Source organism: Notolepis coatsorum, assembly GCF_963971535.1.
Source record: "Notolepis coatsorum genome assembly, chromosome: 14".
Taxonomy (NCBI): domain Eukaryota; kingdom Metazoa; phylum Chordata; class Actinopteri; order Aulopiformes; family Paralepididae; genus Notolepis; species Notolepis coatsorum.
The window spans coordinates 106481256-106493755 of record NC_140178.1 but is presented as its reverse complement, the minus strand read 5'-3'; the positions used below and the strand labels follow the sequence as shown (position 1 = coordinate 106493755).

The window sequence follows — 12500 nt, the reverse complement described above, 5'->3', positions numbered from 1 at the left end:
TGATTGATTATTGGCTGCTGTAAATATATATTCCAGGCTGCTTTCCGTCTCGCGATCAGATCCCTCATCATCAGAGCCATCGCCAGCACAATGGAGCCAGTTGGCTCCACCTCTACAGATCCCACAGGGATCTCCCAGTCTAATGGACTGACCTGCAGTTACACAGGGATAGACGATAGGCGCTTTTTTCCCATCTGAGCTCCTGGAGGGGCTGCTGTACCAACGGGAGACTCGGTTGATGAAATATGAATTCAGATTGCTAATAAAAAAAGAAAACGACAAATTGCGTCGTCGGGGGCATGAAATAACAAGTATGTCGTCGCTGGCATCCAAAGTGTTAATCAGGGACTGAATGTACTCTATTTTTATTTATTTTTATCCACTTTTTCTCCCATTTTCTATATTTTCTCCCATCCCAATTTCGTATCATCCAATTCAACCCTCCCCTGTCACGAACGCTGTTTCTTGCCTCCCACAAGCCGGCTGCAATGTGGACTAAGTCATACATAGCACAAGTCCCCTCCGGTACTTGAGGTAACAGCAGTCGCATCTTTTCACCTGCGCAGCTCGATCTCTCAGTGGCGAGGAGTAACGCGTGGGAGGCTCACGCTGCCCCAGACACTTCCTGATTCTACTGCGCAGGCGCACCAACCGACCTGTAGGAGTCGCTGTCCACAACGCCCGATCCCCACCCATCAGTTTCCCACCCCCTAATACGGCCAATGTGTATTAGTATGAACGACCAGCTAAACTGAAAGCAATGTGGAGCGCTGGGCTCGAACAGGCAAGCCCAGCGTCTCCGTCATTCGTGGCGAGCGCCTTGCCCACTACGCCACGTAGCCGCCCCAACTGAATGTACTCTATTTAAATTTGAAGTACCACTGGGGGGGGGGGGGGGCCATAGTGCTTCGCACACCTACACGACCGTCCCGGGTACGACTCCCGCGCCCGGGGGGTAATTTGACTCATGTCTTCCCCGCCTCTTCTCCCGTTCACCATCTCCTCCTCTATCGGTCATGTCTGACCATGAAAAAATGAAACTGTAAAAATGCTAAAAAATCTATCTTAAAAAAAAAAGTACCACTGGGGATGGGCACATTATCAATGACTTTTAACACATTGGACGCCAACAACGTCATCATTCGTTATTGCCCGCCAATGCGCTGAACGCCAACAACGCGATAATTCGTTGTTGGGATCAATATTTAATTTTTTCGCCATGGCATTCATAATTCATCCAGCCTCCCTGCGGGACTGCAGCTGCACCCTGTCTGATATTGCAACGCCTCAATACCGCCGCCTGGTGGATGATCGGGCGAGTTACACTCCACGCCAAACCGGCGGGCGAGTTACACTCCACGCCAAACCGGAAGTGGCGCTGGTGCATCGAGGAAATCCCTCCGGCAGTAATATCTTGTTACGTGGCTCCAGACAAACACTCGAGTGCATGGGATCGCTTTCGAAACGCAATAATCTATATGATTTCGGCGTTTATTGCGTCATACAAACGGGAAATGGATCTAGCAGATCGACGTAAAATAATTGGAATATTTGTCCTCCAGTCTCATCGGCGAACGGTAAGAGGAATCTAACGTTATTTTCAGCTTGATTGTCCATTTCCTTGTTTGCAATCCATCTGATCAATGTATCAACCCATACTAAATAAAGTTATAAAGGAATTATAAACGACCCCCCCCCCCCCTTCCTTCACGCATAATAATAATAATAATAACTTCCTTTTATATAGCGCCTTTCAGAGGACCCAAGGTCGCTTTACATGATAAAGCATAATGTATACCGATCATATACATTTGAATTTTTTAATATAGCGTGTGTAGGAAAGAAACGCCAATCGATAATAACTCGCGTTTTTGGAATTACAGCAGAAAAGCTTAAAAACATACTTATATTCTCGACGGTATTAACACAACAATGTATGAATGAAAAAATATAACGTTCCCACATCCAGAACGATAGATACCCGATGTTGAATGGGCCATAGTAATGCAGATATAGCTATACTATTTAAAAAGTTATAGCCCTGCAAAGAAGGTAAACATCTCCATAGGGTTACAGCACTGGCAGACTGGGCATAAGGATGGGCATACTGCGTGGCAATAAAAGTGTTAAAGGGGCACTTTGTCCCAAAAAAAACAATGCTGATTTATTTGGCACATAATCTCACGCACGTCCCCAGAACAGTTTTGCACACGTTAACCTGTGTATTGTCGCAGTGAAAGGGTTAACCGTTTTGGTAGCGCAGCAGTGAAGGGGTTAACCCTTTCACTGCCACACGACAGAAGGTTAACCCTTTACTATCACACAACCGACGGTGAAAGGGTTAATTTAGTTCGACAGTAAATGTATTTGAATATGGCCACCGGCTTGTGTTGTGTTTAATTACAGCTCCATGTAATTATGTCCATGAAAAATGTGCAAATCATTTCATGGAGCTGCAATTAACGCAACACCAGGATTCAACCTCCCCGATGACATCACTGGTCGCCACATTCAAACTCATTTACCCTCAATAACTGCCAAACTAAATAAATGTGTGCAAAACTGTGGACAACATAAATCTGCATTGTTTTTTTTATATTTGGAGAAGTGCCCCTTTAAAAAGCAACATTAAATAACATGCTGTGTAGCCTGGAAGCACTTGAGGACTATCCTTTCAGGACGACCAGAACAGCCCCTCCGTAACCCCACCAGCGTTTCCTCTACATGGTAGTAGTGGTAGTGGTAGTAGTAGTGGTAGTGGTAGTGGTAGTGGTAGTAGTGGTAGTAGTGGTAGTAGTAGTAGTGGTTAGGGATGCACAATATTGATTTTTTGACACCGATACCGATAACTTTATGCTCCTCAAGCCGATAACCGATACCGATAACCGATATTTATTGTATTAAAATGTTCTTTTAATGTATATATTTTTTTTTTATCAACTTTTTTTTGTTTGTTTTTTTTCAACATGAAACAAAACATATCACAATACAATAATAATAAAAAGACTTCCCAAAGACAATAACTTAACACCAACTTAAATGTATATTCCTGTAGTTTTGACCTAACCAGACAACAGAAACAAAAGCCAAGACAACAGTTTTGACTGATAAAGTGACCATATTTATTTTTCCAAATGAAAATTCACAATCCGTCAACAACTTGTAATACATCCAACCTAAGACGCTCAAAGCTTTATTTTTTTTTTGGTCCACTTTTTCTCCCATTTTCTATATTTTTCTCCCATCCCAATTTCGTATCATCCAATTCAACCCTCCCCTGTCACGAACGCTGTTTCTTGCCTCCCACAAGCCGGCTGCAATGTGGACTAAGTCATACATAGCACAAGTCCCCTCCAGTACTTGAGGTAACAGCAGTCGCATCTTTTCACCTGCGCAGCTCGATCTCTCAGTGGCGAGGAGTAACGCGTGGGAGGCTCACGCTGCCCCCGACACTTCCTGATTCTACTGCGCAGGCGCACCAACCGACCTGTAGGAGTCGCTGTTCACAACGCCCGATCCCCACCCATCAGTTTCCCTCCCCGTAATACGGCCAATGTGTATTAGTGCGGACGACCAGCTAAACTGAAAGCAATGTGGAGCGCTGGGCTCGAACAGGCGAGCCCAGCGTCTCCGCATTCGTGGCGAGTGCCTTGCCCACTACGCCACGTAGCCACCCAACGCTCAAAGCTTTTTTTTCTTCTTTTTTCAAAGCTGTCCGCCTTGAAAGAAAGGCTTTGAGTGGACACATAGCCTAGCAGGTCGCCTGCGGCATCACCACCGCTGCGATGGTGTTAGAAGCCTACGACGACGGCGCGAGCACGCTTGTACCTATTGACGAGTCGTTTGCTAAATTAAAGAAGTTTGACAGAAATGACCCAAGGGCTCAAGCCGCTAGCTTTTAAGCAGTCCTTGGTGGTGCAAATTAACCTGGCTACTACGGAGCAATAAGTGACTGCGTATTCAACCAAGGGTTGCATCACAGCCATGAAAGGGGCTAGCTTTGCTTAGCTCCTCCCGTCGTCGCAGGCTTTTAAGTTAAGACAATAACACACCATCGCAGCGGTGGTGATGCCGCAGGTGACCTGCTAGGTTGGATGTATCACAAGCCGCTGCCCTTTTCCTTCCTCGTGGAACTTCTGCATTGCATTTATTACAAATAGCAAGCGCACTTTTCCCCTCTGAAACAATCCCCACTAGCGTCGCCATCTTTGTTGACATCCGCACTGCTTTCAAGAAACTTACATGACTACGTCACAGCCAAGAAAGGGAGCGCTGGATTTGTGTAAAACGCCCTGTTCCTAAACCACCTCAGTCGTACCACAGTACTGGCAAAACGGGAGGAGCCGACAGTCAAAACAAACGCACTTCATCCAAATTCACCCACACCGCATTTTTTTTTTACCAAAAAATATATTATATTATCGGAGCTATTAATAACGTTATCGGGTTTATCGGGATGACGTCATAATTGCTGATATCGGCCCGATAATTATCGTGCATCCCTAGTAGTAGTAGTAGTAGTAGTAGTGGTAGTAGTAGTGGTAGTAATAGTAGTGGTAGTGGTAGTAATAGTAGTGCTAGTAGTAGTAGTGCTAGTAGTGGTAGTGGTGGTAGTAGTAGTAGTAGTAGTAGTAGTAGTAGTAGTAGTAGTGCTAGTAGTAGTGGTGGTAGTAGTGGTAGTAGTATAGTAGTAGTGGTAGTGGTAGTGGTGGTGGTAGTAGTAGTAGTAGTAGTAGTAGTAGTAGTGGTAGTAGTAGTAGTGGTAGTGGTAGTGGTAGTAGTAGTGGTAGTAGTATAGTAGTAGTGGTAGTAGTAGTGGTGGTAGTAGTAGTGGTGGTAGTAGTGGTAGTAGTGGTAGTAGTATAGTAGTAGTGGTAGTAGTAGTGGTGGTAGTAGTAGTGGTAGTAGTAGTGGTAGTAGTGGTAGTAGTATAGTAGTAGTGGTAGTGGTAGTGGTGGTAGTAGTAGTAGTAGTAGTAGTAGTAGTAGTAGTAGTAGTAGTAGTGGTAGTATTAGTAGTAGTAGTGGTAGTGGTAGTGGTAGTAGTAGTGGTAGTAGTATAGTAGTAGTGGTAGTAGTAGTGGTGGTAGTAGTAGTGGTGGTAGTAGTGGTAGTATTAGTAGTAGTGGTAGTGGTGGTAGTAGTAGTGGTAGTAGTAGTAGTTTATTCAGTCATCACACAATACAATATACACAATCATTTAACAATCTTTCATTCAGGCAGTGACTGAAAAGGTACACTACAGACTGAAGCATATGCCTGTCCTATATTCTTAACAAAATTAAGACTCAAACTGTATTCTAAAAGAAAATAACAAAAAAATTATTCACATTTGTAATCTTCAAAAATAGCTATACAAACATTTTCTTAAAAGCGAATTACTCATTCTTAAATGTATATCAGCATTGTTCCACAAGTTAACCCCAACAATAGAAATACACCTCATTTTAATCCCTTTCTTAGCTTTTTGAACAGTAAAGGTACTGTATCTCGCTCCGTCAGAGTAATCTCCTTCACCAGTAATCCCGGTGTCCGTCTGCCACAGGGGTGTAAAAAGTACCCAGAAATTATACTTAAGTGACAGTATGGGTACCGTCTCAAAATCTGACTCAAGTAAAAGTCAGAGTATCTGGCTAAAAACACACTTGAGTAAAAGTCAAAAAGTGTCTACTTTTAAATGTACTTAAGTACTAGTAAAAAGAAAGTAAAAACTTTTTTTCTGACTGTCTATTCTTCTGATAGCAGGTGTTTAATCAAAGATCCCCGCTTTCTAGTCTTGGCACAAGGACCAATCAGCATGGGTATGGGCGGGTTCATATTCCATTGATGGGGATTTGATTGGCTGTTTTTAAATAAAGCAGGATTATTAACGCTAACGTTGGTTCGGCCAGAGAAACAAATATACTAATTAAAAAGGTTGGACCTGCGAGATTTCTACTTTGTAGGTCTGCATTTTAAATGTAGGGAGTAATGCTTTTTTTCTCTGAAATGTAATTGAGTAAAAGTACAAGTATACAGACCTAATAATACTTGAGTAAAGTACAAATCCCCCAAAACCAGTACTTAAGTATTGTAACAAAGTACTTTCTGGTCTGCCATGTGTTCCTCCAGTGAGCCTGCAGTCCAGGGACCGGATCGGCACCGGGGGGCCCGTGGTGGACTGCAGCCGGCTGTTCGACAACGATCTACCAGATGGGTGAGTCTGCCGGTCGAGGTCAATCTCTTAGCGGAGAACATTAACAAGAACTCAAAACAAACACCCACTGCCCTCGTGTACGGTCTGTTTATTTGTTTTGTTTGTTTATTTTATGGATCCACATTAGTTTACACCCATGGGTGAAAGACTATTGTTCCTGGGGTCCGAACACATAACGTACAACATTACAGTACATTCCATTACGGTAATAAAAAAACAATAAAAACATAAACACTTTAGCCAAAGTACATTCTCAATATCTTTAAAATCTCACAAAAGAAACACACACACAGGCTCCAGCCACAAATACAATACTAACTAAACTAACTAACCTAACAATACTAACTAAATAAATCGGTATAACTCAACTGTATTTCATTATTCATAACAGCATTTTTTTCCAACTTTTTCTTAAAAGTGAATTTGTCTCTGATCATCATTATCTTCACAGGTTTACATTTCCAGTTTGCAGCAGCTCTATACATTACTGTTCTCTTAAGTGCATTTGTTCTTGGTAGAGGTAGAGTAAACTGAAGACCCACAGCGTGTCTGGTGACATAGCCATGTCTAGTATTGGTGGGGGGTTGGGGGGTAAGATATGCGTAATATTATATTTTGTATGCGGTCGAAGCGGGAAGGGGGGGGGGGGGGGGGCACCCTACTAGACAGCTTTTGTGGCTGCTGCTTAACCATGTATTAGATTAGATTAAAATGTATTGTCATTATCCAGCACAAGTACAGTACAACGAAAATAGGTTTTTACATCCAACCAGAGTGTAAATGTAACTGTAAAGTGCAACAGTAATATACAATGTACAGGTGATTAAACCGGGTATAAAATATATAAATGAGCACTACTGAGTAATAGTGCTAATCAGATGAGTTGTATTATTATGTACAGTGATACAGGTATAAAGACACTATGGTAGTAAGTCATACTGACCAACAGCGTAACTAGTAAGAGTTGGTAAGGGATATGTACAGATATAGATATATTATCTATAGATATGTAAAAAGTGTGTATATATATATATATATATATATATACACACAGTAAGAATAAATATATATACATGGTACAGCATTATTGTACATGCTATCATACAGGGTTACTGTATATGGGTTATATGCAGGTGTATAAGTAGGTATATAGAAGGAGTATATGCAGGTATATTTGGACAGATATTGATATATATATATGCGTTAATATACAAATGTATATACAGCACTAGTGTACATGCTATCATAGTTATATGGGTATACTATAGTATGAGGTGGGTGGTTATGATTATTATGATATTTGCATGCGGTCGAACGGGTCAGAATGTGACAGAATAACCCACAATGTCCAAGTGCACTGATAATATTTGTGTCCTTTAAACATTGTCTTTATGTGGACATAAATAAAGATTCTAAATGTGTGTGTCTGTCTGTGTCTCTGTGTGTGTCTCTGTCTGTGTCTCTGTGTGTCTGTGTATGTGTGTGTCTCTGTGTGTGTCTCTGTGTGTGTCTGTCTCTGTGTGTCTGTGTATGTGTGTGTCTCTGTGTGTGTCTCTGTGTGTGTCTGTGTCTCTGTGTGTCTGTGTATGTGTGTGTCTCTGTGTGTGTCTCTGTCTGTGTCTGTGTCTCTGTGTGTATGTGTGTGTCTCTGTGTGTGTCTCTGTCTGTGTGTGTGTCTCCGTGTGTGTGTCTCCGTGTGTGTGTTTGTGTTGCCAGCTGGGAGGAGCGGAGGACGGCGTCTGGCCGGATCCAGTACTTGAACCACATCACACGCACCACGCAGTGGGAGAGGCCCACCAGGTGAGAACTCCCCGCCTGCAGAACCCCGACCCCAGACCCCTGAGTTTTACCATATGAATGAATGAATGAATGACTTTATTTGACAATATATAAGATAACATGTGACAAGCTCAGTCAGGAGATACCGCCAAGGATGGACACAATAAAGATCAGAGCTTATTTCCATTGTGGTCCTTGTAGGGGGGAGGGGGGGGGAGTGTGATGCTTAGACATGCATCATACAGACATGACATAGTAGTAGTAGTAGTTTATTTTTTCAGTCATCATCACACACAGTACAATATACATCATCATTTATCAATATTTGATTATTTACAGTGACTGAAAAGGTACAGACTGAAGCATAGTGCTTATATGTGCCTGTCCTATATTCTTACCAAAAAATACAAAAATTTAGACTCCACAACAGTATTCTAAAGAAAAGAAGAAGAAAAAAGCAAGCAAAACAGTATTATTCACCCTTGTAGTTTTTTAAAATTTTGCTTTACAAAAAAATACAAAAATGTAGATTCCATAACAGTATTCTAAAAGAAAAAAAAGAAAACAGAACAGTGTTATTCACCCTTGTAGGTTTCAAAAATAGCTTTACAAACCTTTTTCTTAAAAACCAAAACTGTATATCCGCATTGTTCCACAAATTAACCCCAATAATAGAAATACACCTCCTTTTAATCCCTTTCTTAGCTTTTTGAACAGTAAATTTACAAATATCTTTCAAATCATATTTTCTTTCATGTGTTGAAAAAAACCTTTGCACCCCATCTGGGAGTAACTTTGCTTTAGCTCTGTACATCACAACACATGACATATACATAACATACGCATAAAAACGCATAACGCATAAAAACATGTAAGGGTGCCTTTTAGCTGAGTATCTGGGTTAATTATAGTCCCTTTTGAGCCAGGTCTTTAGGCTGGACTTGAGTCTAACAGCAATATACCAACAGTATGGCCAGATAATGTTGATCTTCAAAAATCTAACCTCTTGAGCCCAAGCCCTTTTTTCTGAAAATCCCCCTAAAATACATACCTAATACGTAAATGGAAGATTGCTCCACTTCTACAAGGTCCATTTGCATGTTCTTGGTATCTAGGGACATCTATGGACCTCAGGGAATGTATTCCCAGTGTCAGAAATATTGTGTCTGTTACTAGGCTTGAGTAAATTGTAATGTAATGAACCAAAGGAGAATTTTCTTTTTTCATCTTTTGACAGTGAATAACGCCATGCTAAAATTGACCAGACATGACAAATGTTGCACCTTCTTGAGATCACACGTACAAAAAATCTAAGCAAATGAATAAAGGGAAGATGATTAAACAGAAGGTTTTGTAGATACAGTACTGAATTCTGCCATCCGGACACATGCTATTTGAAATATTATTATAGAATATAGAATATCAGGCCTATAAATGACCTTATTATAGCCAAGTCGCACATCTATGGATTGGGCCAAATCTCCCCTTTCCAATGGTTCAATCTGGATATAGTATCACCAGGCGTGATTCGCAAACCGTGAATGATATCTACTCTAAGTACAGGTACACTACTTTTTGATTATCTAAATTTCTCCGCCATTTTTCATCAGATTGCAATGTAGTTTTTTGCTAGACGTTCACAGAAAGGTAGAGAAACTAACTGCGTTCTAATTTATGCCAATAGCGTTCAGGTTTGTGGGAGATGATCCCGAAAAATAAGATAAATAAAAAAGTAAATCTACAAGTCATATGATTGACAGGAGCTGGCTTGAGCTGGGTAGTGTCGTTTTTCGAAATTCCAAAGCCCATCGAAAGCCCTGGGTCTCCTCTCCTCATACAAACAAAATGGCGGCGCACATTTCCTAGCGTCGATATTTGCCCGTTTCCGATAAAAAGATTTTTAAAACTCCTATTTCACTGATAACACTTTAACCCATTGGTAAACAAACGTATTGCTGAAAATATACACTTTAGACTGCTGTTTTGACAGGGTTAGTGTCTTTACTCTTGGCTACATTTGAAGAAGAAAAAAAACGCAACATTAATGCATACAGTCTTTAGAGATGGCTTTATGGCGTGATGTCATTTTCGGTCCGGTACCGGACCCATCGGGCTTAAGAGGTTAAAAACATAATTCATGACCATGCAATTTATTTTGTGTCGTGTGTTACAACAATAAATAACAATGTTCTAAATAAATAACAATTTTGAGAGTTAAGTACAGAAAAAAAAAAAAGGTTACTGTTGGGTGCCGATACTGAAGGAACTGGTACCGGTTCAGATGTGAACGGTACACAACCCTCAGAGTTGATAGTTTATTGCTCAAAGGTTTCCTGTTCATCTAGCAGAGAGAGATGTTGCTATGACTGTGAGAAAGCAAAGTGAGTCCCCTGGCTTCCTGGACTTCCTGTTCCTGTAGGTTTGGAATGTCTCTCCACATATAATATTTCATCACATAAATATTTGTGTCTGAAGCGAACGCTCGTGTTCAAACCAAGGGGCTCCTCTTTTGAGTGTAGGATTATTTTTTTTAATGGACAGAACATACTTGAGTTAAAAAGCGTGTACCGGGGTCGCCCGAGTGGCGCACCGCATACAGCACTGCGGCAGGGGTTCCCAAACCTTTCAGGCCGCGACCCCCAAATAACGGTGTCAGAGAGCCGCGACCCCCACTATTATAGGAGGTTAAATTTTTTTTTTTTTTTTTTTTTATCCACTTTTTCTCCCATTTTCTATATTTTTCTCCCATCCCAATTTCGTATCATCCAATTCAACCCTCCCCTGTCACGAACGCTGTTTCTTGCCTCCCACAAGCCGGCTGCAATGTGGACTAAGTCATACATAGCACAAGTCCCCTCCGGTACTTGAGGTAACAGCAGTCGCATCTTTTCACCTGCGCAGCTCGATCTCTCAGTGGCGAGGAGTAACGCGTGGGAGGCTCACGCTGCCCCCGACACTTCCTGATTCTACTGCGCAGGCGCACCAACCGACCTGTAGGAGTCGCTGTCCACAACGCCCGATCCCCACCCATCAGTTTCCCACCCCCTAATACTGCCAATGTGTATTAGTATGAACGACCAGCTAAACTGAAAGCAAATGTGGAGCGCTGGGCTCGAACAGGCAAGCCCAGCGTCTCCAGATTTCGTGGCGAGGCCTTGCCCACTACGCCTGAGGTAAAAAAAAATATATATATATATATATTTTTTTATAAATGGAAATGTATGGTTGAAACATGCAAACGTTCAAACGCACACACACTAATAAGCATTGGAGGCTTTTAACCAGGGCCGGACTGGGGAAATCATTCAGGCCACTAAATATAGTGCAAAATATAGCCCCAGTCAGGCCACTTTTTAAGCGGGGGTCTGGGGGTCCCCCACCAGGACATTTCTTGTTACAAAGACTTCATTTCCTGCATTCTGGTGCAGGAATTTTTTTATTTGTACCCTTTAAATGCCAGTGTTTGTGATGGCATCACAAATTATTGTTAAAAAACAGGCTAGCATATGTATGATTAGCAACAACACTGATTTGGATGGTTTTTCTGTTTTTTTGTAATGTCAGATTGAAAAAAATACAATCTTTTATTTAACTTGAGCCCTGATCATAACACCACATATTCATTTTATAATTCTAACCCTTTAATTGCCAGTGTGTGTGATGGCATATATTTGCAATATATCAAATGCAAAGTAGATTTTTCTGGGGAGGATTATTACAGGCTAGCATGTGTCAATGATTAGCAACAACAGTTTTTTGTAAGGGTCCCGCCTCCACCAATCACATGCGGCTCCCTTTGTGTGTGTGTGAGAGCAAGAGAGAGAGATAGTTCTCCATTGTGTGAGTTGCAGTGATCTCCTGGTTGTTCCCCACCTAGGTTATCTAACTATTGTGCTGCTGCAACTAGAAACACTGGCCTGGCCTGCTTCTAAGGCCTGACTGCAAAAAAAGAATTGGATTTTTTTCTTCTGATATGTTGTGCCTTTACACATATGTTGGATTATGTAATTGGTTTGTCATGACAAACAAATAAAAAAATCCTGATTTACCCGCTGGCTACATGTTGTAGCCACCTCCTCAGAGGCAGGAATACTAAGCACCCCCTTAAGCTCCGCGAGAGAGGCTGAAAACTTTAACATGAGCGGGCACACACTCATGTCGCACACACGCACACTTATGGCCAAAGGAAAGGCCACTTTAAATTAGAATAACAGGAACAGTGTATTGCACTACCAAAGCTAACTAGCATGTCCCATATGCTCTGTAAATAACTAGGTACAGATACCGAGATGTCACTCCATGTTACCTGCTACCTGTTTACTGCACAATGTTGTTTCCTTCTTTTGATTCTATTATATGTACCACTGTATTGCACATCGTTGCGGGCAAGACCACCCGCATTTCATTGTATACCTGTATGCCGTGACAATTAAAACTCTCTCTCTCTCCCTCCACACCCCTGTGGCCTCTCTCTCTCTCTCTCTCTCTCTCTCTCTCTCTCTCTCTCTCTCCCCCTCCACACCCCT

The 12500-nt window shown here is 41.7% G+C and overlaps 1 protein-coding gene across 1 annotated transcript in view; it reads left to right on the top strand.

The window, feature by feature from the left end:
* The window catches only part of LOC311240693 (E3 ubiquitin-protein ligase SMURF2), a 212832-nt gene that overhangs the window by 135151 nt on the left and 65181 nt on the right, over positions 1–12500 (top strand). Inside the window, exons 6-7 of the mRNA XM_084329266.1 lie at positions 6111–6195; positions 7912–7995. Of these exons, the coding sequence (XP_084185392.1) occupies positions 6111–6195; positions 7912–7995 (169 nt within the window). The remainder of the gene's footprint in view (positions 1–6110; positions 6196–7911; positions 7996–12500) is intronic.